This window comes from Clinocottus analis, unplaced genomic scaffold (genome assembly GCF_023055335.1).
Source record: "Clinocottus analis isolate CAN_PGR_092001 unplaced genomic scaffold, fCliAna1.0.p SCAF_7, whole genome shotgun sequence".
NCBI lineage: Eukaryota > Metazoa > Chordata > Actinopteri > Perciformes > Cottidae > Clinocottus > Clinocottus analis.
The window spans coordinates 20,654,491-20,680,377 of NW_027176229.1; the positions used below are offsets into that span (position 1 = coordinate 20,654,491).

A 25,887-nucleotide genomic window follows, 5' to 3' on the forward strand; every position below is an offset into this window, starting at 1 on the left:
ACTTGCGTGAGAGAACATTTGCTTGTGCACACATCCTACGCCATGTAAATATCATCATCATCGGTCATGTCATAAAATATTTGTAAATACTTTTTAGATAAGATATTTTACCTTATCACAGACACCAATCTTGCTATGAAACAATTTGAAGTCTGCATAATTTGGTACCAGAGTATATCCAAACATTGCACCCAGTATCACAGGCTTTTAACTGCTTGGACAGATCATCAATATACAGATTAAAAAGAACGGGGGACAAAATCCCCTCTTGTCTGACACCATTGTTAACTCCAGATGGCGCAGAGACATTTTGACTTGGATAGTTTGGTGGGTGAACTAGTAAGCCAGAGTTCTCTAAATGTTTTTTGGGATTTCTATTTGACTTAATTCAACAAACAATTTTCTATGATTAACATGATGATCAAACACATGAGTTTTTTTTTTAACAAGGAAGAGACACAAAGAGCCTCACAGCAATGGATCAGGCACACAAGGTCAAAAAGAAAGGCGTATTTTTGCAGCACAGTGAATGAGTCAACTCAAAGGACACACTTCATTTCAGTTACGGCCTATGTAGCTTTACCTCTATATTAAAATGACTGTATATACTTCTATTTCACTGTATATACTTATATACACTGCATATACTTTGCATTTTTGTAATCTCTTTATTGTTCTATCTATTTGTGGGCAGATAGACTTGTGAAAAACATGTTGATGCATCATGGACGAGAGAAAGGTTTGGATTAAAATTGAAATAGTCTCCAAAAATTAAACAGTAACACATTTTTAGTAACTGTTAGTTTCTATTTCATTTTTTCTCACACACAGTACACCCTTTGTTCAAGTATTTCCGCCCTAAAATGATTACGTAATTTTGGCGCCTCTGGGCCACCGTTTTTCTTTCCCTTTAAATTTACCAGAAGTGTAATAACATAAACAGAATCCTCAGCGCGGGAAAGAGCCATCTGCTCCTCCGCGACGTAAAATTAACCGCCTTTCACTCTCATTGGCTCCGTCGCGGCTGGCCGCGAGCTCTGCTCGTCTCCATTGGCCAATCTTAACGTCCGCGTGCAAGAGCGCGCGTCGAGTGTTCAAATCTCATTGGATGAAAACGCCTCGACCAATCACCGCCCCTCGACCGCTCTCTGTTTTGCCCATTGGCTCCCGCTGGCCTGCGAGTCGGATCCGTGTGGCTGCTGCCATTGGCCGCTTCCGGCACGTGGGCTCGGATCCCGGCAAACGATTGGTCAGTCAACTGCTCAGGCGCGATTCTGCAACGCGGGACAACGCTCCTGTGGGCGCACACTGCACACAGGTCAGTTCAGACGACCTGCCGCGACAAGAAGGAAACTTATCTTCATCTTTATCAAACTGTATCTTTTAGCGGATACTTTGTAGTGAACTACGAGCCGAGTCTTTTTCGGAAATGAAGGACGTATTCACTCCAGACTGAAAAGGCGATATATTTATGACTTTGACTCATTCATTTGTTTTCCCCACAATAATAGTTTGATTACTTTTACAGTTTTTTTTCCTCTCGTTTTTTTGCCGGAGTTTTGACATCCACACGATGGCGGACAACAAGCACCCGCACGTTATTTTCTGCAACGACTCGCCCAAACGGGTCCTGGTGTCCGTCATTAAGACCACGCCGATCAAACCGAGGAAAGCGGAGGCTCTGACGCCGACGAGTCCCGGCTTCAGCGACTTCATGGTCTACCCGTGGAAGTGGGGGGAGAACGCCCACAATGTGACTCTGAGCCCGGGCTCGCTGAGCGGGGCTTCGTCGCCGACCGGGACCCAGACGGCCCGGGAGGCGGACGCGGACGCGGATCCTTCATCGGACCAAATCAGGGTGAGTTCGGGTTGTTGTAACTAAAAACGTGTGTTAGTGTGACGGATGAAGTTGCGCAGACCGACGTGTGCTATTGTTCTTTGTGTAGTTTTTGGTTGGTAATAACACTGAAACACAGCGACTGCAAGTCGAAGGCCTATAAGAAGAATAACTACGTAAAATGACAACACGCTTTGGGACGAAAAGAGCGCATGCAAGATGCTATTGACCTCTTAAAAAACACATAAACCTTTACAAACTGAGTAGTTATAAAAGAGCAGTGCAGTTCAGATGTTATTAACTGCTAATATCAACTTAAAACGTGGGGAACGATGTTGCCGGGGTCGGGAGTCATTTAAAAAAAATGCCCGCGCAATAGGGTGTGACATGGTGGATTTTAAACCCCAGTTACTTCCTGGTTCTGGAGCAGCTGCTCTGTGCAGCGCTCGTCCATGACGTCTCGTCGCGCGCCAAAAATGGAACCGGATGTGAATGAATTACAGTGGACAAAACGCGCGTCCTGCTCCATGTGTGGCACGTGAGCTCAGCCAAGAAAGTTATGAATGAAACTATGCAACAACAACAACAAACAAACGCTGCTTAAACGCTACAGATTTTTTTTTTTAAATGCCTTCATTATAACAAATGCAGATGTACATGTGTCGAAAGTATTGTAAACAACCATGTGCCAGTTTTTAAAGTATGCCCATGTGAAATTAGTAAATTATAGAAGTGTGAGGATATTTAGTTGCTCAAACAGGCTGCTGAGCTTACTTTCGAGTGACATCCATGTTAAAAAAAAAACTAAAAAAACTAGTGTGTTCCCTTCCCCTTCAGGACGGCATCCGCAGAGGGCGCCCACGGGCCGACACCGTGCGGGAGCTCATAAACGAGGGGGAGACTTCGTCCAGCCGCATTCGCTGCAACATCTGCAACCGAGTATTTCCCCGGGAGAAGTCGCTTCAGGCTCACAAGAGGACACACACAGGTGAGACGGACAGGTGTCCCTTCTTGCGCCGCTTCAAACGGGCACAGAGTGAAGGGCCACTGCTGTGTGCTTGGTCTGTACATTGTAAAAAGTAGTGCACAAGTAATGCGCCGTATGTGTGTATTATATTAGAGGCACTGTGAAGTGGTGCACTGTACAACTATGACTATACTTAACAATATTCCCCCTCCCATCACACCAGGAGAGAGGCCCTACCTGTGTGACTACCCGAACTGTGGGAAGGCGTTTGTCCAGAGCGGTCAGCTGAAGACGCACCAGCGGCTGCACACTGGGGAAAAGCCCTTCGTCTGCTCGGAGAAAGGTACTAAGCTGCGTGCCGGTGACATTATCTTGTGACCTTTCACTTGGAGGCACTTTTCAGGTGCTTTCCTGAAAAGTTATCAGAACAGCTGAGATGTGGCTCAGCTGTTTGAAGAACTTTTCAGGTGCTTTCCTGAAAAACTCTTTGTGTTTAATTGGAAAGTACCCAATAGAGGCAGAACTTTTAGCGCAACTGTCCACTGCAATCCCTGTCTTCCTGCTTACTCCATTTGTATATTTTTCCTAATTGCTTTGTTCTGAAGAACAGTGTTTTGCCTTTTTAAATTGATCTGCTATTGTCAGTACTTCTTGAGGGAATTTGCACAAACTGGGCATCAGTGCTTGTCATAACAGCTGTTTTGGCTGTCCTAAAAAAAACAACAACAAAAAACATCACAGAATACCATGGCCTTTAATGGCTTAATGCATTTATTTATACCTCTCTCTTTTTTTCTTTATCTCTCTCTCTTTGCAGGATGTGGCAATCGGTTCACACACGCCAACCGTCACTGTCCCAAGCATCCCTTCTCCCGCCTGAAGAGGGAGGAACCGAAGGAGGGCCAGGGGTCGGCTCAGTCGGTGGACAACAAGGCCGTGGCCGAGTGGCTGGCAAAGTAAGAGGACACACCTGAGGGAGCGGAGAACCGAGCGCGGACAGATCTGTTCCATGCAGCCTGACTCGTAGAATCGGCGGCGTTTGCGTTCAATGACATTTCTGTCTCCTTGCAGGTACTGGCAGACTCGCGAGCAGCGGGCACCCATGACCACCACCACCACCACCTCCACCAAGGGGAAGCCACAGGGCAAGGCACGAGCCGAGGACCAGGAGCAGCAGGACCCCATGGAGTTCCTCCAGTCCGACGAGGAGAACGGGGAGGACGAGGAGAAGGCCGAGGAGGAGAAGTGCGGCCAGGGAGGAGCCGCCAAGCGCCGCCTCCAGGAGCAGCGGGAGCGTCTCCACGGTGCTCTCGCGCTCATTGAGCTGGCAAACAACCTGTCTCCCTGAACGCCCACCCCACCTTCCCCTTCCCCATCCCCCATATCTCCAGTCCCAACCCGCCTTCCTGCAGTACGTGCTGTAGCTAGAAAGTGTTCATCAATGCAGATCAATGGCTTGTTTAGTTTGTTCCATTAAGTGTCATCAGACTTTTTAGAGCGAGCTGAATTGGCCTGAGATCAGTGTTATGCACTCCCCTCTCCTCCCCCACAGCACCAGGAAGGCACAAGCTAAAGCACCTTATTCAGCTTCCATTTTATCCTTTTTTTTTTTTTTTAGGCTGCTATAATTGTAGATTTGACTATATGAAGAATGTCTTTCTTTTTCTCCTGCCTTCTGAAGGCATAGAAAGAGTACCTATTATGTTTTTTAATTTGTCATGTTTGCACTTTGATGGGTAACGAGTTTTCTTTGAGTGTATTTTGAGAGTGTAACAAGAGTGTGTGTGACTGATGTGTGTATATATGGATTAAGCGCCGACGGAGAGAACGATACAGGGTGTGGTCACAGATAGGAAATGTGGAGCTGCATTTTTTTTTCCAACTATCTTAGATGGCCTATTATCATGCTCCCAGGTTTCATCTCCAGAGTTGTAAAAGCACAATTTTTTTTTTCCCCTGCCGCGATCCCAACGGCAGCGGTGGGACAAAGAAAAACAAACTGAGAAGTTTAAGCCTCACGCAGGTGGACTGAAAGACAGCTGGAACGGTCCGGGCAGGTTGTTTTGTTTATTAAGGTGATCATTGCAAGTCTAATCCAGAGGTCTTGTTAAGCATGCGCTTTTTCAAACGTTAGTCACCTCTTTTTCTTTAAAAAGGTCCGTAGTCCCTTTTTTTTTTTTTTTAAACCTGCCATATTTGCATTTAAACAGCTTTTCAATTCATACACAACAATCATGGGTAAAAACACGCCGGCCGTTTAGATTGTTTTCCAAACCGATGGGAGATTATTTTTTTTTTAATGGATGATGTCAATCCTCTTTTATATTAAAAGGGGCGGGACCAGTTACGACACGGGCATAGCGTGATTAGCAGCGTGTGGCGTCTCATTTGAAAAGGTTAAATTATGATATTTATTTCACCGTATTGTTTTTCTTCTTCCCGGCTCACTTTGAAGTGAAACAATCTGGTACCAGTAGAAACCATTGAATCCATTTAGAATATATCAAATACATTTTGACAGCCATTTCTTTTTCTTATTTAGCACTTACCCCCCCAATATTTAGTCTTGGATTAAGCTTGCAATGCACTGAAGATTAGATTTGTTGTACGTGTCCAAGAAATTGGCACAGGTTGGGTATTTTTGTATTGCTGGGTGATTCTTTTTTATTTTAATTTTAAAGCAACACTACATCCTTCAACACTGTATGGAGCCTCATAACTGCCCTGTCGCTCTGGCTGATGTTTGATTGACAGATTACCCGTGTGGAGGTACAGTGAAACTGGAAGGCAAGTGAAATATGTTGATAATCAAAACACCAAATGATTTATTTTTTACCCAATTATAGTATATTTTTTAAGCGTTTCTAACCCGTAGTCTATTTTGTGGTTTGAGAAGATAATGGCATTTAATATATATACATATATACACACACGTTTGTTAGAATATCGAGTGTGCACAAATTTACGGGAGAGCGTTTAAGTTGAATTTTAGTTTTCAGTTTTCCTCTCCGCTAACATCCTCCCCTCAGCAGTTCTCATGTCTCCCACATGTGTAGAGTGACCCTGCTTGCTTGATAGACATTTAATTACACTTCTTTTTTAAAAGATAACATTTCTTCCGACAGGCTTTCCACACTGTTATACAATTGTTGGTTTTCAATAAACATTCACCGAACCGGACCCAGAAATTCAACGTCTCGATTTCATTCAGAAGTGGATTCAAAGCCGTGTTGCATCAAATCCAATACAAATAAAGTGGAGCGTGGTCATCGTCATCACCGGTTCGATCCCCGGGTCTGCTGGTCCGCTCGTTCTCAACCTTTTTTTTTCACCCAAGTGAGAACCCCCAAACCAGCACAAAGCTTTTTTGGTTAAAAAAAAAAAAAAAGAACGATGCAATACACAGCGCTGTCATCAGTGTGTGATTTAATATGGAAAATATACAATTCACTTTATAAATTTACATTTATATTGTATTGACTATTTTAAAGGATTTTTTTTTTTAAATTGATGCTAATATTAAATATATATATATATATTTAAGTCTCATGTACCCCCTGGAGGGCCTTCATATAACCCCAGGATACATGATAGACAGTCCTGGTGGGCAGCTGGCACCTACATGATGTGTGACACCCTGCCAATGTGTGACACCCTGTCACCCTGAACGGTGGCCCAATCTCCACCCTCACAGACTTTGAGTCGACGAGGGTTTAGTTCTGTCACATCCTCGAGTGCTTGAGGGCTCTCTGGCAGACATTTTGAGCCCTTTATGAACTCTTTCCGTAAGTCAGCATTAGATGCCGACTTTGCTTAAGGGAATTACCCACAATGCATAGCAATGTGACGTTAAACACGCAGTTCCCAATGGAAGAATGGAATCGTAAAATAAAAAAAAGGTACAGTTGGAGGCATGTGGGCGTTGAAATACCTTTACACTACAACATTACGGATTAAAGATGAAACATACAAACACATGGAACAAGAGAAATGCAAGCGGAAATTATATATATATATATTTTAAATTCAAACATTTTATTTTAACAAAAACGAGTAAATAGATAATTTAAAATTACTTCTCACTCGTGAGGAAGACGTTCAAATCGGTGCATAAAAAGTATAAAGTAAAAACACAACATTTGTTGATGTAGTCATGTGAAATGTTTCAGCAAAGTGCTGTCCGTTCATATTTAGACCAGTTCAAGCCCTCACAGCCTCTCAAACTCACAAGAGACGTCAGTAAGGGTTTGAGGGTTCTGAGTGGAGATTTGGGCCTGTTAGCTCTTTGTGTATGTCTGTCTCCTGAGTTATTCCTCGTCGTTACCCTTTATCTTTCTGTGTTTCACTCTGGATTCCCTGCCTGCCTTTTTGTTTTGTTTTTGTGACTAAGTAAAGTAGTTGTTGATTTTTGGCCTCACTGTGTGACTCCTGTCATTTTCCTTCTGCACCAGAGTCCCTGCCCCACCACACCCGGTCGTGACGCACTGAATGACGACACGTAGTGTTAATGTGCTTTTGAGCGGTGGGAAGACTAGAAAAGCGCGATACAAGTACAGTCCCTTTACCGTAAAAGTGTAAAAACAAACAAAGCTCCAATATGGAGCAGAACAATGCCACCAGTGGTGAGTGCTAAACTGTTGTCCCTTTTAGTTTACAGAGGACTTCCCTGTTGAATCCTCCGCGATGCAAATCTTCAGCTCTTGTGCTCCTTCTGCGCCGCTTCCAGCTGATTTTTGTTGAAAGGTGAGGTACGAGTACATGAGTCCACCTGACATACTGCGAAGCAAACGATGAAATGAATGAATTGTGAGGCCGTGGGAAAGAAACTACGCGACCGCATCAGCTGTGACTGATAATGTGCATCCCAGCGAGACCATAAACTTCACTTCAGCCGTTCATAGACGCTTTGCTCTAGTTTGGAAAATGGCTCAGAAATAAGATAAAATAAGAAAATCCTTTATTAGTGCCTCAGTGGGGAAATTACAGGATTACAGCAGCATTGCTTACAAGTAAATAAAGATAAAGAAATCAAGTAATAAATAAACAGTAGAACAGTAATAATACAAAATTAAAACAAGGAAACATTAAGAAGAATATTAAATATACAGATGGAATGAAACATTTAAAAAATAAATAAAAATGTGTAGGAAAAATATTTTTTTAATAGAAATAAAATTAAATTTTCTGATGCTCTTGAAAAATAAAACTATAGAAATTTAAATGTACTCAGATGTTTTTTGTAGCCATTTAACACAACATGTCACTAGAGAAATAACAGAATGAAACTGGAATGGAAAACATGAACTCCTACCAAATGCTGAGGCCGAGGAAGTTGGTCCAAGAGAAGAGGTAGTCGCCACCCACAAAGATGCCGATATAAGCTACCGCCACATTCTTAAAAAAATAAAAATTAAAAAAGATTATCAAGGGTGGTGATGATCTTGTTTGGAGAAACTGGACACAAATGTTACGACACTAGTTAAGAAAAGATTCAGATCCATTGCACAGTGCAAGGAGAGGCCATTTTGAACATGTTTCATGATTATTTATTATTGTTCATACCTTTATTGCCCCGACTACTGTTGTAGTGAGTGCTGAGTTGTAATAGCTGCACAGTACGATGGAATACATCAGCACAAACCTGAAAAACAAGAACAAAAAAATCATGTTTTTCCATACTGTGTATGCTGAGGCAGTAATGGAAGAGCTGTGGAAGTTTAGGAGGTTCCAAACATTGCGTGACAGTGACTGACATACCCCATGATGCAGGACGCGAAGAAACAAAAAACAAAAGGCGCGTCCACCCAGTCCTCAAACGTGAGCGCCTGTGAATCAAAACGTTGGGGGCAGAAATAAGCCTCAAGTCTCGGCCACAAAAACACAGAAGTAACACACCGGATCACACCACAGCAGCCCTTTTGTACCTTGTGTAAATCTCCAGTAAATGCGCTTGCCAAGAGCGTGGGGATGACGAGGAGAAGTGCGTTGTAAAACAAGACACCGTACTTCCCGAGGCCCTGAACAACGACAAAAGAGAAAAGAGGAACGCATTCAACAGCTGCATGTGTAACAAACGGAGAAAACTTTGACAACGGTTTCTTTTACTGCATGTTGACGATTGAAATATGAATAATCAGGGATCAAGGATGACCAAACCAAAGCTATCACTGATGTACAAATCAAGCAATAACCACGATTGGGAAGAACTACGCATCAACTCAATCTTCCACATTCTTTGTCGGCATTAAAAATAGATAACAGCAGTGAACTGTAGGGAGACATGGAGGCCAAACGCAGTACAGACAGTCTCACGTTTGGAAAGACGGCGTAGGGAATGGTACCTCGGTGCCAAGTTTCTTCTTGGTGTACACGCCGCTGGCAGCAGTGAAGGCGTCATTGAGCAGGATGAAAGAGTAGGCCTCCACATCGAAGGCCAGGTCCGAACTAGAGGAGACGAAGAGAGAAGCAAAAGTGTTCAGTTAATAAACAATTCCAATACAATTAATTTTCCTTAAAAAAAATTGTTTTATATATATATATATCCATACCTTGCAGCGACCATGGCACCAAAAACGATGGTCACAACGCAGTACACAAGGCGCCTTGGGAATGTTTTTCTGGGAAAAAAAAATAAAGAAGGAACACTGAAACATTCAGATCAAAACTCCCATCTTGTTTAATTGGGCCGATAAACTGACAAGAGACCTGTAAGAGGTGCTTCATGGTACATAACATACAGTACTTCCAGACCAGTCGTGGTACAATTGGGATGAGTTCAATTGTTTTGAATCTCTAACGACAATACATAAATCAGAGCGATGCCTCACCTGAGAATAAATACTTCCAAGACCATCGTCATCAAGATGGTGAATTTTCGTAATACTGTAAACATGGGTAAACTGTGAAAAAACAAACACGTTTTTAGGGAATAAGAATAAGCACGAACAGGCTGCTAGATTACTAAATCTGCTATAAATAAGACATCAATCAAACTGGATTAACCTGAGTTTCTTGGTGCTCGCCAGTCCGGTTATATGGTTCCCAACATAGAGCAAAGGAAGGGGGAAAATCTGGCAAGAAAATACAACAGTGTACAATGTTTTAGAAATTAAAATTCAATTAATTGAATATATATATATATATATATATATATATATATATATATATATATATATATATATATATATATATATATATATATAATGAAAATAAATGCTTACTTTTAAGGGAATAGTTCTGTCAAAATCTTGAAACTGGACTGTTTTGGTCATTTTGGCAGCATAAAGGACAACAAGAGTAGCAATCATCTGAAAGCACCAAAGGGACCTTGTGAAACATTTGTGACACACACACACACACACACATACACACGCACACACACACACACACACACACACACACACACACACACACTCACTCACTCACACTCTCTCTCTCTCTCTCTTTACCTGGCCAATTCCCAAACACATATAGGAGGGGAACCTGCAAAACAAACACATGCATTGTTGAAGTCTTGGGTGTGGATTCAATACTGTTACACTATTATGCGCACACTTGTACCTCGAGTACTTCCATAGTTTGTGTTTTACTCCAGTACATTTATCGGATGCTTCCGCATACAAATTACTTTGCATATTCAAATTGTACAATGTAGATAAAGGCAGAAACCTTTCGCACGGTCGCGAGGGGATAAAATGACGTACACGTTAGCCTTATCCATCGATATAACCGAGTAATAACATTGTAAACGTTTACTATTTAATACTTTAAGACAGTGTTTTGACGTCGATACTTACTACTACTACTAATACTATTACTACTACTTACTATTACTACTCAGCAAACACATTTGAAGGCGTTACTTTTACTCGCGAGAGTATTTCCATCCCAGTGAGCAAACGCTACTTTTAGTAACGCAGCGTAAAAGGTTACGTAAGGTTACGTAAGGTGCGTACGGTAACGGTTGCGATTCCAGTAACGTTACCTGAAGCTCGTCAGCACGGTCTTATTCACCACCGTGATGACGAACGAGCTGCCGGCGTAGAACAAGGCGGAGTAGAGCCGGAGCAGCCGGGAGTGCTGCGCGGGCTGCTGGCAGGCGTCCGGAGGCATCGTCGGGTCCGACACGTAGTGGAGAACACCTGTTGGGGCGATAGAGACCCTTCACCCACAGGCGGAGCGCGGGAGGTGGAGTCGGCTACTTCCTGGTTTGCGGTGGGAGTTTCTGGTCCTACCAACAAACGGAAAAAAAGAAGAAGAAGAAGAAGAAGAAGAAGAAGAAGGAAAAAAAAAAACGGACAACATGGCGGACGTCAATCTCGACGCTCACTCTTGTCTCTGTGCAAACTTTATTTAAATTAGTTGAACCACACGTTTTTAAATTTGAATATATGTATTTTAATAATTATTTGTTCAACAATTGCACATGTACAATTTCTGTCAGGGGCAGCCGCAGAGGTTAGAAATAGACAGGAAAAAAACATTAAAGAAATGTAAAATAAAAAAGGGGACATATATCATATAACATATATATCTTAGGCAATGCATGCTGTTACTTTTCTTTAAAACACACACACAAATGGGTCTTTGGCTTTTAAACTTACACTTGTGAATATATAATTTGGCAAAAATAATTAATGAATGTATGATATACGTCCTTTCCTCAAATGTTCTGTGAAATAATCCAAATATGTTATGAACCACAAGTGAAGCAAGTTTCTCTTTCTGCCTTTACCACTATTTCTGGCTCATTTTAATGTAAACATCTAAACAAATGTAAAGAAACTGTCTTGATTGGTTAGGGTAGGTTGTCCAATATGTCCAGTAACATTATTTTAACCTATGAAGAACAACATCAAAGATGCAGTCATGGCAGCCACTTTAAGATGTTTAATCTTTTATAGGGCATTCCTAGAGTCGACTGCTGCAACAAGTTATCTGACAGTGCCTCTATGATTAACCAACCCGAGCAGGATGCTGCACATGCTGAGTTTCCTGAGTGAAACTCCTGAAAAGGAGGAAGAGGCGCTGTACTCTCCATTGGCCCCGTGGAGTCGCCTGATAGCCGAGTAAAGCACATCACCAGACAAAAGGTTCGACACGCGGTATGAATCAACTCACTTTTGGGAAACCTGAGGAGTCAGCAGTCAACATGAACCACTTGTTGTTGTTGTGAGGTATTGTACATCACCTTGCACACCAGTTCCACTGACAATTTGCTCTCAGTGTCTCCACCAGAAGGCGCCGTTGCATCAGACTTTTCCCCCTTTACTTTCAGCTGTTAGAGTCTTGCAGGTCACCACATAAAAAAAAGCCAGAGACAAACTTTGCTGACAGATCTGCTGCCAGCAGGAGCTCAACGATGCACACATGTGACATGTGTTTGTCTGACAGTGAGGATTTGCTGCGGCCCTGTCTGACGCCAAGATGTCGTGCAGCCTGCAGCAACGATGGCTTTTGAACGGTTGGGATTTGAGCAATTGGTCAAAGAAATTCAACGTTTATTGGTTTTAGGGATATGAGAGAGAAAGAGAGAGAGAGAGAGAGAGAGAGAGAGAGAGAGAGAGAGAGAGAGAGAGAGAGAGAGAGAGCTTGTTTAAGAGCCTCAGTAACTCAAAAGGAAGATGGCATTAGCCGGAGGAGCTTTTCTTAAAGGGATGAGTATTCACAACCATAAAAGCCAGAGGGTTTGGCCTAACAGCTCAATATTGAGATTACTGTTCACTTTGAATTCCTGATGTCTACATATATTTCACTTAACTTTTACACTGTTGACTTTCTGTAGGCAGCTGTAAGACTCACAACCTGGAAGACTGCACAAGGGTACAGCTGTGCCAGATGCAGCCTGAGGTCAAATGCAAAGTGCACACTGAGTTGCTGACAGAGCAGAGCGTTTTTTTCCCACCTGTTCTTTGTTTTTGTTCACAAATTGAGCAACATGTATCCCTCACCTTTTTGTATTGGACACTAAAAGTAGCATTGGTGTTTTTCCGACAATTTAAATGAGTTTCACTGCTCGCTTTCTTCCACGGTCATGCATGACAAGGACAACAGAAAGACACTCAGTAGCAATATCAGGAGTTACAGGAGTGTCTCTGTTTTTTTTTAAAGTGGATCACTCACTTTGGATTAAACCAAATAGATCGCATGCATGAGCCCGGTGAAGCTTTCCAACAGGTTTTACAGCCTTCTCTGTGTGTAGCAGCGAGTCATGTGAAATAAAATCTATTTTTTTCTGTTTCTAGCTGCCTTGTTTAATGTACAGTGTTGATACAATCACATGACATCATGGCAACTATAAAGAAGTACAGGTATCTGTTGAAGTTGTAATTTTAACTAAACAGTAAAAAACAAACATATAATCATCAGAGGGCATTATAGATATTTTTAATATTAGTAATTTCTATTTCCCCATTGAGTTGATCACTAACATCCTGTTCTATTACTTCAGTTGTCTTAAATTGATGAAACTCAGTTAGCGTAATCTATATATAAACAGGTAGTCAGGGCTTTATTTATGTGGAAAGATCAGCAAATGAGATGAAAAAAACCTGAATGGGTCCACGTATGAATTTAATTTGTATTTTTAAGACCAGTTAACTCTGAACAGAGCCCGTTGAGGCTTCACAAACCTCTCAATGACCCTCGTCTCTCCTTGAAAACAGAAATAAATTGGTTTATTTACTCTTTCATAGGTAGTGACCAAGTTATGACTTTATTAAGAGCAACATTGCATCTAAAACGTGTATATCTCTGTTCACAGTTTGACCTTCATCACTGATACATCTGAGGACAAAAAATGAACATGAAATAAAAATCACACATTTATTAAGTCATATTTCACAGAGATAGATTTTTGTATACAATGATTAGATACATGCAAAGGTAGACGTTGTATTCACATTATTTACCACAATAACTATCCCAGTATTAAGTAAAAGTCCAAATGTTGTACAAAATTAAAAATAGAGAATTATTAGCAAAGGAAATACACTCAAAGTTAAAGTACCCATGATGCAGAGCGGCCCCTGTCAGTTATTAGTGGATCATAATTATTGATGCGTTAACAATGAAACGGAGTAAAATGCAGAATAATTTTCCTCTGAAATGTTGCAGGGTATAATTATAGAGAGTAGTAATTAAAATATCAAACCGCAAAGACCTTTAAAAGATCATAATCAATACAAAAGAAGGATCCGTGAGGGCTTTCCGTCTGACACAAGCTCCTGAAAAAACACCAACTTTTAGTTAGCGTCTTTCCGCCTGTTGTGTTTCAGCCGGTGCTGCAGCATAATCAGGTCTGTCATCACTTTGGGATGAACACACACAGGCTTCGTCATGCCCTTCACCTGCAGTCTGTGGACCCACAAGGGCAGAAAAGGTTTCACATGATTGCCACAAAGAGAAAAGGGATCATGTCATGGCTTCATCGTTGATCTGCACCACTCACTTCAGTGCGGAGATGTCACAGGCGCCGCTGCTTTGCTGGACCGTCCATCCCTGAACCTTCATCATCATTCGGAAAGGGATCTTCCTTTTTGTTTTGATGCAGCATTTTGGGATGCCAGCTGCAATGTGGGATTAAGATACATTATGAGCATGCTGGAAAGGAAAGATTACGGAAAAGTAAAAGAAATAATCTTGAAGTGCCTTTTTATTCATGTTTGCACCATACAGGAAAGGTCTAAATCACACACCTCTACTTTCCCCTTTTAATCTAAACATCTCTGCCTTATTTTAGAGTGTGTACACAACTTATCCTGTGAAAAAACTGATCCCAAACAAGCGCCGTCTTGGTTTTTAACATCGTTACCATGATGGCGTTCTTACCTTCAGTTGAGGCGACAGCCAAAGCCCAGAGGCAGACAACCACAAACACGACTTTCAGCTCCATGATGACGGAGAAAATGATGAGACCGAGTCTGTCTTTGCTCTTTAAATACTGGCTCTGATAACACACACACACACACACACCCACACACACCGTTGTGCACACACCCAACCTCAAGCAGAGGTAGCACTTTCCTTTTTGAACCCGACTCTTTGTTCGAACGGCCGGCGCTGCAAGACAGGCCCCGGCAGGTTTAATAACCACTGAAGCTTGATGATCGATTGATTGAGAATGAAAAGCTCGGCTGATACCGCACCCTGTGTCCCAAGGGCAGGATGCATAGTTTAAAACAATTGAGGCCAAAAGGAAACTAAATTCAGATCAAATGGGAACTTAAATAAAAGGTCAAAAGGTCTTGAGACAGCCACGTCAAACTGAGTAAAAAGGAATAATATTGTGACAAAAAACAACAATCCACCGGAGTTGCAGCACCTACTCAAGCGTCTGCGAGCGAGTCTTCACCTGTAGGTGGCCCTGACCTTTGACCTCTCTGAAGAGGGAAACGCTAAAAAAAAAAAGAAAAAAATCTACAGACGAGGACGAAGAAAGTCTGACATTTGGAGCGAAAGATTGCAGGTATTGAACAGTCAAGGTGGGATTGACAATGAGGCATGGAGCCGTCGGCCAGATGTCATGTAGAAGACAGACTCTCTCCGTGTCACTAGGTGCCCAGGTGCGGTTTGCAAACCTCCGTTGCATGTTGCGCAAGTTAAATGCGTGTGCAAAGCAAACAATATAATTATCGGGGTGGTGAGTTTAGCGCCCCAGGGAAATTCTTTACTTTAAGCAGTCTTGACAGACTGACTACCTAAGTGTTTTGGGAAAGTCAGAGAAAAAAAACCCTCCAACAAAACGGGTCCCGTGTTAGTGTGGTGTTTGGTTTGCATTTAATTTTTGAGCGTGCAACAGCAGATACCTGATCCCCTATAAATCTTTAAAAACACAAGAGCGACTTTGTTTTCTTCCTCCCGGAGCCAGTTTGACAGACGTGCTACACTCTTAACTGGTTTTGTTTTCCCGCCTTTAAATCTGGAGGATTTGTTTTGTTCTTTAAAAGGAAGCCACTGCGGTTCAGGTTTTGGCTCCGCTGCTGTATAGTCACACATGTATTGGCAGCGTGGCGTTTACAAAGCTGAAGGGCCAGAGTGAAGATGACCCTGTGGGACCACCATCTTATGGGATTAGTAACGACCCTCTCCGCCACTGGTCGTTATCCTGCAGGTGTGCAGGTGGGCGTGGCAGTTAGGGTCGTTAAGAAGATTGGGGACACCTGGCGCTAGTTAGGGGCAACGAGCCAAAAGGTCCTCAGGTTGAGCGTTCTCACGTTAAGGTTGCAAGTTAAATAAACATTCTTTGTGTGTGTGTCTCCCTTCTTTTGTCATGGCCGTGCGTGACTGTGCTTTGTACAATTGATTCATCTCAAGGTGTACATTAGTATGAACTTAAGATAAAAAAAGGTTTCATTAGGGACTCCAAAATGGTCCGTGTTGCTACTTTAAGTTGATTTAGTCGACACATTATAATTATCAAATTATCTATTTGAATGCACCGTTGGATACGTCTATATTAACTTTCTAATGTTGTGCATGACTTGGGGCAATGAAGGCGTGTGACGGTATGAAAGGAATCACGAGACGCATCGGCCGGGTTTACAAGAAACCATCGAGCTCTTCCGATACATCACGCAGGCGTTGAATCGGTTTCAGCCTCCGGTTCCAGCTGGATCAGGATCACATCTCAAACTGTCGTTCTGGCGGACACACCAGCCTTCAATCATCACACACACACGCACACAAAGACTCCTCGATTCATTTACGCAAACTGGACGTGTTGATACACAACTGAGATGTGTGTGGTGCCAAATGACGCCGTCTGCTGATTTATCAGAAGTCGTTCTCCATGTTGGGTGATCGGTTTATTCCTTTCACAAGCAGACGGGGAAATAAACAATTGTTGTTAAAAGGTGTAATTATTTTAAGCGTGGGAATAATGAAAAAAAAGACAAGTTTTTTTTCGGGGGGGTATTAATACATTCTGTATTGTTGCTCCTATTTTCAATATACAATAATATGTCTACTACACAAGAAGGTACTGCTTTAGCATCGACATTCAGCTACTTTACGGTGTCCATCATGTCCAATCTCTGATTTATTTACAGGGTTTTCTGCTGTAATTCTTATTTCAAATGCTCTGAGGTGTGTTTTATCCTCTTATATAGAATACAGTTGTGTCTATGTGCATTAGTATATACATTTCTACGGTTGGAACAAAGATGAAATCTCTACTTTTTATAAGCAACATCCCTTGCCATCAGGATGCGGCTAAAAAAAATGGACAATTACCGAAGGGAAAGTTCTCTTTCTGTGACCGTCTTTACAGGTACAGAAACATCATGGCAGCGCGGGGGCAAAGAGGAAAACTAAGCTTGACTTGGCACATCGTTGGTTCAAGGTTCAAATCTCAAGGCTTGTGGTGGAAAGGAGATGATCTTCCTTCTGTGGCGGGGGTCCCCTCGGAGAGGCAGGGGGAACAGCGTCAGTGCTCAGCCTGCCCTCTGGTGGCCACATGCAGCAGGCGCAGCAGCAACTCCGCAGCAGAGCTCCCAGCGGACCCGTGGGCCGGATCGGGGGCCTCCATCTCCCCAAGGCAGTCGGGGTCCACTGCACAGCTCTCTGGGGACGAGAAGAGGACTAGTCAAGCTGCGCCCAAAGTACAAGCGACGCCATATTGGACAAACATAAAAAAAAATTTAAAAAACGGATTGTACCCGAGTCACAGCAGAGTCCCGACGCGGCGCAGCGTCCTCCCTCGGATCCACAGGGTCTCCCTCCGACCTGGCAGGGGGTGAGCAGGTAGTTCTCCTCCACGCAGCGAGCCGTTTCCGGGGAGCCCAGCAGGCAGCCGAGGCCCTCCCCGCAGCAGATGCCGGGGCCGAAGCAGCGGCCCCTGTCTCCGGGGCCGCAGGACATGCACTTGAAGAGCAAATTATTGATTATCATAGCTGTTATTGAGAACATGTTAATGCAATTTAGCAGATTGTTTAGCATTTAATGTGAGCTTGTGTCCCTATAACAGTTCTCTTAGTTATTCCTTTTTTAAAATTGAGAATGGGATGAGTTTATGCATTAAATCGGATGAATCATTGTTGGAATGTAGTCACTTTTTCATTCTAACACAATACTGTCACCCTTCCCTCCTAATTAAACATTAGAAATGGGACGCCGACTCTTAAATACTGGGATGATTTATGTTGCACATTTACCTCACTTCAGTATATTATTTTTGTATATTTATTATCGACTTGCTTCTTTACCAGAAGTCATGAGAATAAAAACAGATGCATCATATCTCAAGTGTTTGTTTCCTTTATAACGAAACAGAAATGTGTCATGGACACACACAAGCTTAAAGTAAATATATCATCCAATGTCATGCTCCTGAAAACATATAATTGGTAATTTGTCAGCATCTTTAACATTTCTATAATCACCCCTGACTGATTTCATGGTCCTTAACATATTTATTTATTTAATTTAATTCAGTTTATTTTCTATAGCACAAAATCTGAAATACAAATTTTCCTCTGAGGGCTTTACAGTCTGTACACATACGACACATCTTTGTCCCAGGACCTCACATCAGATCAGAAAAAAACTAAAATAAAAGATACTAAAAAACCCTTTCACAGGGATAAAAAAAAAGGGAATTATCCCTCTCCTTGGATGGACAGAAAGCTAAATGTCTGGGTCGTTCTTTACACATCTGAACCCAAACCATGTCACCAATGATATAACATTTCATCTCTTAAATACTCATAATCCATACCTACAATTTCCTTCATTTTATACTTTTGCATTTTACTTAAACCCCCATCAGAAATGACTCAAACGCTTTAAGGACATTTCCAACTGGAGATTTCCACAGGAATAAAAAAAACACAAAAGTCAAAAAGCTAATCACATCTCAGGGAGGTATGGCATGGGCAAAAAACACCGAGAACAAGTCCTCACCTGTCTGAACCCAGTCTCTGGGAGCGCGCGTTTCCCTCCACGGGGGCAGTTCTGGATGTAACAGGCGGATGAGATGGCGACGAGTCCCAGGACGCACAGGGGGAACACGGAGTGAGGCATGTCGCTGCTGGTAGTGTCCTCCGCCTGGGTGGTGGTGGTGGTGGTGGTGTGTGACTGCTGTCCCGGCACACTCCTCACTTATAAGCACATTGGCACCCGAAGAAAATGCGATTGACACTCCGATCTGACGTCACTTTCGTTCCGCAGTCCACATGTGCGCGCACCCGAAGGCCACATGCATGCGTGCATGCGCGCGCGCGAGAGGTCGCAGCGGATATGGCTCTGCATCAGATGTCTGCCATCTAGCAAATCTACACAAGGCAGCGGCACCGACAGCGGAAGATGCCCCCGTTTGTATTCACGGCCGCACGGCACTTAGTTGGAGGAACTTTTCTCTCTCTGAATAATTTCAGCCTCCGCGGCGCAAATGGCGAGAGGACACACACACACACAACACGCAACACACACATGCTGGAATGGCAAAAACACGCACAACTAATTAGGCTTGTGTACAACTAATTGCTTTGATGAGCAATACGCGCGCTGATTGGGTACAATCCATGTTGGTCACGTATCAAATTCAGCTGTCAAGCCGATTGGTGCAGGGCAGCCATTTTTTTTAATTTTTTTAAATACTTTAGTCACAGGTTTTTCCATCATCATGGCGACCTCGAGGTCACACAAATTATTCTCTTGATGATACTTTTAAACTATTGACGAGCACAACAAGATTAGCATTTCAAGTAAACATAAAAACATCGCGCCCGGCGGCCTCGCCGCATGCTTCGGGTCGCGTCTCGCCCATTAGCTGCCGATGCTAATTAACGAGCAAGCGCTAAATGGCAAACCCGAGCATCAGCAAGTGTCAAGGATTTTCTTTGATTAGCGTCCCCTGCGTTGAAGCTTAAAGCTTTACAACAATACATTTAGATTACTGTACTACGTCAAATAAAAAAGTTGAATAAAAAATGTAATTTTAAAATGTTTTTTTCTCACTAATGGAAACCACTCCTGTAACAAACCTAGAAATAACCAATTGGGAAATTTAATTTACATTTGAGGGGTTGATTTGCATGTTTTAGACATGAACAAAGCAGAATAAAACAGCCAAATACATCCCTCTGACGAGCAGTAGGTGATCCAACTCCAACACAAAGTCTGATTTGGTATCGTTTGTGCTTTTCATCCGTCGCTCAAATGGCGAGGAAACGTCTCCGTTTCATATGCACAACTGATTCCAGCCTTCGCTCCTTCTGAGCGGATACAGGATCACGACCTCTGTTAAGCCTAATGTTGTCAGGGAAACCAACACACATCTTGTGCCGTTTCTGATCCCAAAGCCCGATAAAACACGCTGTTTTTCTCCTCCTCCCCTCTGACTTCGGTGTGTTTATCCCTTTTGCGCTCGCAACAACAAACTCCTAAAGGAGTATTTGGGAGTGAAGGGGATGAATATGTGGATGAGGACACGGGAGGCTCGGACATTTGTGAACACATTTATTTCCCCCACACGGCACCGTGTGGGGGAAGCGGCAACAGGAAATGAAACCACAGACGCAGTCAGTCCGTAAACTCCACTGAATCCGGCTTTTCCGATCCGACCTGAGAAAAACTTGCGTGGATTCATGCAAGAATATTTCATTTGAATATTAAATGAGTCCTGATTTTCTTCTTGCATTCACTCTGAGAAGAAACCGATATGCAGGAGTGTGGGGAATGTGATGTGACGGCCGAGCGTGACACGGCGTGTCGCTTCACAATGACCGGACGGCCTCCAGGTCCACTCGACATCCGCTTTCATTCCTTTGGCCTCTTGCTACTTCTGTCCCCCAATCTTTTTTTTCCCTTTGTGCCTCCTCAACACATCTACTCATCCAGGGTCTCTACAAAAGGCTGCAGATCCAAGGCTGCAACCACACTTCAGTGTTCATTTTTTTTTTTTTTTTAACATTCTCCTACGCAGTATTCTTGTATTGTAAAGGTCTTTGCTTTCACTGATGTTCTTTCTATTTTTCCAACGTCACATGTCCAAGGAAAGAAAAATCACCAAGACAGCAAGACATGAAGTACTTCTAACGTGTGTGAAACGAATATATAAATAACGCCAAACAAGTCAGAAATGACGGATGAATAGTGACAAATTCAGCATTTGTTTAGGACGCCATCAGATAATCCAACGGCTGTCAAACATGCAGCGCCACACGTCTGTGAGGATGCTCTGCAGGGAGGATGCAAAGTAACCTACTTTGCACTGTAAATGGTTTTTTTTTCCAAGGCTGTACACTTGAAGTACTTCACCTTTTATACAATCCTGTTCATTTCTTCAAAAGGAGTGTGGTTCGTCTTTGCAACGGCGTCCGTCAGTGATGCACGCGTATGACTTCACTGCGTGCCGTTTGGCTTCGGCAGGTCGGACACGAGATGTGGTCGGGTGTCGGTGTGGTGACGGAGTTCAGTGGCTGCGATTCCCTCCGCGTGCAGGAACGGCAGAGCAAGTGGCCGCAGGTCAGACGGTAGATGGCGGACGCTGACTTAGAGTAGACGGACACCGAGCAGGAACACGCCGAGCACGTCTTCTCCCCTGGCAAAGCAAAGGGTGAGGGAAGATTAACCAAAACGGCGGATGGTTTGATGTTGATGCAACACATGGCAAACATTACACCGTGCCAGATCTGCGTTGTTCCAGTAGTAATCAATTAGATCCTCCCAACAAGGAATCGGTCGAGGGTTTAGTGGACTTTTCTGAAAATCGTACCTGCTTGCATGCTTGGAGCGCCGGTGGTCTGACATTGCGGCGGCGGGGCGTTCGGCGGCTCGGGGTCTGGACCGAGCCGTCTCTGCTGAGACAAGTTGGAGGTGAAGGAGGGGCGGCCCTGCAGGGCGGAGAAGAGGGCCTCGTCCAGACTGGCTGACAAACGCTGCTCATGAGAGCTGCAGCTGGGGACTGAAGCGATACGGTGAAGGAGTGAACGTGGACAAGACGGGTCAGCAGGAGAAAGAAAACGATTTAATCTTACACAACATGTTACACTAACCTGAAACGGCATCATCTCTTGGTCTTTTTGTGTGAGGTAGTAGTTGCTTCTCGGCTGTCATATCTTCTGATGATTCGTTGTACACTCGTTTCTTTTTTCTCCCCAACTCTGATTTACTATCTATAGTGGGAGGCTGGGAGTTAAATGTTTGGTTCCCATTATTTGATGATAACGCGTTTCTGGCACCAGCATCATATCGAACAGCGGTGTTGTTTATCGAGCTCTCACTGCAACTGGGAGAGTACTGGGACTGTCCGTCCACCTCGGAGGCGATGAGTCTCGAAGCCTGTGGATTCTCTTCCTCCGCTCGTCTCCCCGACGTCTCGTCCCTTCCCAACATCCCGTCCTTCCTCAACAACCCTTTCTGCAGCACGAAGTGGTCGATGCGGCTTTTCAGCTGGGGGTTGGGGAGAGGCTGGGAGGTGGAGGTGAACGGGACGCCAGTGAAGGGGTCGTTCGGGGGTCGCCCCCAGGTGGCTTCCCTCTTCTGGTGCTCCTCCAGCGTGCTGCTGTCCACCGACACGCCGCTGGGCAGCAGCATGGGCAGCAGCATGACCTCCTGCGTTATCTGGTCGAGGAAATCTTCTGGGATGGAGAGATTGCTGGGGACAGACAATTAAAAAAAGATGATTACCAACAGTGTACATCAACATCAACCAGATCCTTCGTTAATATTATTATGGTTTTATTATGTATTTGATCTACTCTCTCTAGATGCAGATTTCTTTTTAAGTACTGCTTCATGAAGTCATACCTTGGAGATGTAGCTCCTTGCAACGGCGGTTTAATCCTGCCGACAGAAGAGGTAAAAAACCCAGGTCCCGGCGGCCGTCTTTCGCCGGCCTCGTGGACTCTTTTAATCCTCTCCACCTCTTCGGCGGGGCAGCAGCGAGCGGGTTGTCCCCACACGGCCAAAGCCTTGAGTCCGAGAGCAGACGCCGAACCGCCGAACGGCAGAGTCACGCGCAGTTGTGTCACCGCGCCCAACGAGAGCAAACCCCGACTCCACAGATCCTCCCGCCGACAGTTCGCGGGTTGCGGCGGCAGAGGGGAGAGGAACGGGGGCCTTGGACTGTAATTCGAACGCGAGAAACAGACTTGGGTTTCCTCCCTGACCTCGCAACGACCCACCAGTTTAAATTCCAGTTCAGGAATACTGGGTTCAGTGTTTGAGTTGACCGCGTGGCGTCTTTGTTGGGGCTCGTCTACGACCTCCTCTCGGGCCTCTTCCCCCCATTGTTGAGCTTGAAGTCTCCACGGGTTGACAGTACTCTGTCCGTGTTTACCTGCACGCTCTCGATGTTTTTCTCTTCTCTGTTGCTGGTCCCTCGCATGCACTTGTTTTTTTGGCTGAACACATTTGTGGCCTTGGTCAAAATTCGGGGTGGGTAACGTATCGGATGTGGTGCTGATCTCCAGTCTCTTGCAAGCCTGTCCTCGGTCCATACCCCAGGTCCACAGCTCCACATCCACCCTGCACAGCTCCACCTGGAAGCCGAACTTCAACGTCACCTGAGAGGAAGAGAGGAATTAATAATGCGTTATTAGTGCTTCCAGATATCCCGCCCACTTTTAAAAAAAAGAGATACTGTATTCAGCCGTAAGGCTAGTCACACCTTTAGCTTGTTACTTGAACGAAAAGGTGATCTTTTCAAGACTGCTATAACATTTATTTAAATTTTTGGGACTAAATTGAGTGCAGCTACCTCTGTGGAAAACAATAATCGTGACCATTGATCGGCAATCTTCTCATCTAACTCTCAAGCAAGGAAGTAAACTTAAGTACCACGGGGCGGTATCTTACCTGTACAGGTGGCCGTAGAAAGTACTCCAGCTTAAAGCCACGCCTCCTGAGAGCAGGGTCGGCCGAGACAAGGTTTGTGACATCATAGCCGTCTGCACACAGCTGCAGTTGGAAAAATGTCATTTCATTTTTCTGTGTTAATACATAGCAAACCTCATTTGTCTGTCCAATAAAATGTGGTATGCTGCAAAGTATATTTTAAGCAATTCTTTGGGAAAAATATTTCAAATTATGCTAAACATCATGTGGAAGGAAAGGTGACAATTAAAAAAAAAGGTGAGGTATGATTAAAAAATATCATTGAACATATTTCATCTCAAGTGCACCGTCATGATCAAGATTAGAAAACGCAAACAAAAAGAACATAGCAAGGCCGGTTGTGATTCAGTCTCCCACACACAACTTTGTCCTTCTGCTTCTTTATTTTCACATCTACCACATGACCTCCATCCTCCAGCAATTTCATTTGTATCGACGTTGATTCTTCCTTTTTTTTCGTCTCAGCACATCGTAGAACTATTCTTAAGGTGAGCGCTGCTCTCATAAGACACTGCCAGCGCGTACAGAACGTACAGACCCCGAGGGTTGAGCTTGTTTTAAGTCCCAATAACTTGGTACTCCAGAAATATTAAAACTGAAAGGGAAGCATGTCAAGTTGTTTTTACAATCAACACTTGAAATGATGAAGGCGTTCGTAAATGACAAAGAAGTACAAAATCTAAACCATGTTTTTTGTGTTTCGTTTGACGTTCTTTACGTAAAAATGTCCTAAAACTTATTTTTTCTTTTTGCAAAACACTGGCAACGAAGAAGATCTCGGTTAGATAATGAGAATAAATACAAACCAAAACCTAAATCATACACTCTGAACTAAAAATGAATCTGGTTTGAATTGCGTGATGAAAAGTCGCCTGAGGATGAAGGAACAGTGTCGATGTGAACAATGTGTCGCACCTTGTTGCATTGAACTGTTGTATGAAAGGGCGGCAGACAGAGATTCAAAACCATATTCTGCAACCTGCGAAGACACAAACTGATTATAGAGCGACACATATAGTTTACAGGTCAATGCAGAATGTGATATTCAGTGAATAAAACTCTTTTAACATCGACTTATATTGGTACACAATGCTGTGCAGCCCTATTAGAAGCAAAATCAATTGTGTGTGTGTGTGTGTGTGTGTGTTATTACACCCATACATGACCTTGTGACATCACGACCTTCATGGACTGACTCATTGACAATTTTCAACAGTAAGTTCAACAAGTAAGCTCATGCAGCGCAGTGACGTCGTGATAAAAAGTGACTTCCACTACAGCCACCTGGACAATTATTCAAAATAATAATAATAAATAAGAAAAACATGCAACTTCTTGGTAAGACAACACAACATAAATGATCTGTGGCCAACAAGAAGGTTCGTGCTCATTAGTCAAACATTAGTTTAGATAAATGAAACGCATTTTGAGTTTTGGGACAAGAAAATGCTTTGCGATATTGTGATGGAGATTTTTTTTTTTTAATAGTATAATCCGACATTTTATGAACTAAACAATTATGTAAAAAAATCGGACAAATAATACGTGCGGAAGGAATTCATAGTTTGGTTGATTGAAAGAAAATGTATCAACAACAACTTCAATAAGATTTATCTTGAATAAGGTTTTCAAAGCTGATAATTAAAAAAACAACCTGATTTATGATTAAACTCATGAATAAAATAGTATCATTATAATCCAGCTAAATTACTGAAAACTATCAAGTGACTGGTTCACAGATAAACTTACTTGGCCCCCATGTTTAAAGCATATGGGCCTAACAACGTATCAATAAAACCCTAAAAACATTAACTTGTGTATTTCCACCATTGACCAAAGCCACTGTGTAGTAGCATCGCTCATCTTTTAGCTAGTTTTTGTAACGCACACGCAAACACGTGATAACAATAACGTTGCAAGTTCTCACACTGACAATATTAACATTATCGTGGTAAATGAAAGCATACACAGCTTACGTTGCTTGGTCGGGGACAAACAAGGCGGGTTTGACTCTTAACTTGACACCTCTGACTTCAGAAGGGAGCTAACAGCTACTAGTTAGCTACTAACTAGCATAGACACAACTAGGGGAAGCCAGAAGGGACACGCATCGAATTTAAAAACGCGAAATCAATCGAGGGACGCAACAGGTGTTGAGTAAGAGTAGGCTTCATTTAATTAACTCTCCTTCGACACGTAAGTGTTCTTTACCTCAGCTCAGCTCTTTCAACATTAAATAGCTTTT

General features: G+C 43.2%; 4 protein-coding genes across 4 annotated transcripts; 1 reads left to right on the forward strand and 3 right to left on the reverse strand.

Annotated features, from left to right (window-relative positions):
• The first annotated feature begins 1,318 nt into the window (after positions 1–1,318).
• znf367 (zinc finger protein 367) lies at positions 1,319–5,992 on the forward strand. Its single transcript, XM_068605393.1, has 5 exons — positions 1,319–1,858; positions 2,675–2,825; positions 3,028–3,147; positions 3,622–3,760; positions 3,876–5,992. The coding sequence occupies exons 1-5, from the start codon at positions 1,574–1,576 to the stop codon at positions 4,150–4,152; spliced, it is 972 nt and encodes a 323-aa protein (XP_068461494.1). The 5' UTR covers positions 1,319–1,573; the 3' UTR covers positions 4,153–5,992.
• Positions 5,993–6,234: 242 nt separating this feature from the next.
• On the reverse strand, positions 6,235–11,005 carry slc35d2 (solute carrier family 35 member D2). The gene is made up of 12 exons (XM_068605235.1): positions 10,789–11,005; positions 10,253–10,286; positions 10,025–10,111; positions 9,807–9,874; positions 9,632–9,703; positions 9,353–9,421; positions 9,146–9,248; positions 8,729–8,821; positions 8,562–8,629; positions 8,367–8,445; positions 8,116–8,198; positions 6,235–7,580 (listed from the first exon to the last, which is right to left on the reverse strand). The coding sequence occupies exons 1-12, from the start codon at positions 10,914–10,916 to the stop codon at positions 7,451–7,453; spliced, it is 1,014 nt and encodes a 337-aa protein (XP_068461336.1). The 5' UTR covers positions 10,917–11,005; the 3' UTR covers positions 6,235–7,450.
• Positions 11,006–16,596: 5,591 nt separating this feature from the next.
• On the reverse strand, positions 16,597–19,055 carry avp (arginine vasopressin). The gene is made up of 3 exons (XM_068604859.1): positions 18,705–19,055; positions 17,462–17,666; positions 16,597–17,366 (listed from the first exon to the last, which is right to left on the reverse strand). The coding sequence occupies exons 1-3, from the start codon at positions 18,822–18,824 to the stop codon at positions 17,230–17,232; spliced, it is 462 nt and encodes a 153-aa protein (XP_068460960.1). The 5' UTR covers positions 18,825–19,055; the 3' UTR covers positions 16,597–17,229.
• A 1,191-nt stretch (positions 19,056–20,246) lies between these two features.
• ubox5 (U-box domain containing 5) lies at positions 20,247–25,717 on the reverse strand. The gene is made up of 7 exons (XM_068605257.1): positions 25,619–25,717; positions 24,558–24,621; positions 23,604–23,705; positions 22,554–23,311; positions 21,800–22,401; positions 21,520–21,708; positions 20,247–21,345 (listed from the first exon to the last, which is right to left on the reverse strand). The coding sequence occupies exons 2-7, from the start codon at positions 24,609–24,611 to the stop codon at positions 21,125–21,127; spliced, it is 1,926 nt and encodes a 641-aa protein (XP_068461358.1). The 5' UTR covers positions 24,612–24,621; positions 25,619–25,717; the 3' UTR covers positions 20,247–21,124.
• Between the last annotated feature and the right edge of the window lie 170 nt (positions 25,718–25,887).

What these genes read in the sequence shown, in the direction of transcription:
- znf367 (XM_068605393.1), top strand. Translation starts at nt 1,574, where the DNA reads ATGGCGGACAACAAGCACCCGCACGTTATTTTCTGCAACGACTCGCCC. An exon ending in TCACAAGAGGACACACACAG is followed by an intron (nt 2,826 to 3,027) that starts GTGAGACGGACA and finishes CCATCACACCAG; the next exon opens with GAGAGAGGCCCTACCTGTGT. An exon ending in GTGGCCGAGTGGCTGGCAAA is followed by an intron (nt 3,761 to 3,875) that starts GTAAGAGGACAC and finishes GTCTCCTTGCAG; the next exon opens with GTACTGGCAGACTCGCGAGC.
- slc35d2 (XM_068605235.1), bottom strand. Translation starts at nt 10,916, where the DNA reads ATGCCTCCGGACGCCTGCCAGCAGCCCGCGCAGCACTCCCGGCTGCTC. An exon ending in TTCGCGTCCTGCATCATGGG is followed by an intron (nt 8,446 to 8,561) that starts GTATGTCAGTCA and finishes CTTGTTTTTCAG; the next exon opens with GTTTGTGCTGATGTATTCCA. An exon ending in CAGTAGTCGGGGCAATAAAG is followed by an intron (nt 8,199 to 8,366) that starts GTATGAACAATA and finishes TATTTTTTTAAG; the next exon opens with AATGTGGCGGTAGCTTATAT.
- avp (XM_068604859.1), bottom strand. Translation starts at nt 18,824, where the DNA reads ATGCCTCACTCCGTGTTCCCCCTGTGCGTCCTGGGACTCGTCGCCATC. An exon ending in CAGAGACTGGGTTCAGACAG is followed by an intron (nt 17,667 to 18,704) that starts GTGAGGACTTGT and finishes TTGCTCTTCAAG; the next exon opens with TGCATGTCCTGCGGCCCCGG. An exon ending in GGGACTCTGCTGTGACTCGG is followed by an intron (nt 17,367 to 17,461) that starts GTACAATCCGTT and finishes TCTCGTCCCCAG; the next exon opens with AGAGCTGTGCAGTGGACCCC.
- ubox5 (XM_068605257.1), bottom strand. Translation starts at nt 24,611, where the DNA reads ATGGTTTTGAATCTCTGTCTGCCGCCCTTTCATACAACAGTTCAATGC. An exon ending in CAACAGTTCAATGCAACAAG is followed by an intron (nt 23,706 to 24,557) that starts GTGCGACACATT and finishes TTCCAACTGCAG; the next exon opens with CTGTGTGCAGACGGCTATGA. An exon ending in CAAGGAGCTACATCTCCAAG is followed by an intron (nt 22,402 to 22,553) that starts GTATGACTTCAT and finishes GTCTGTCCCCAG; the next exon opens with CAATCTCTCCATCCCAGAAG.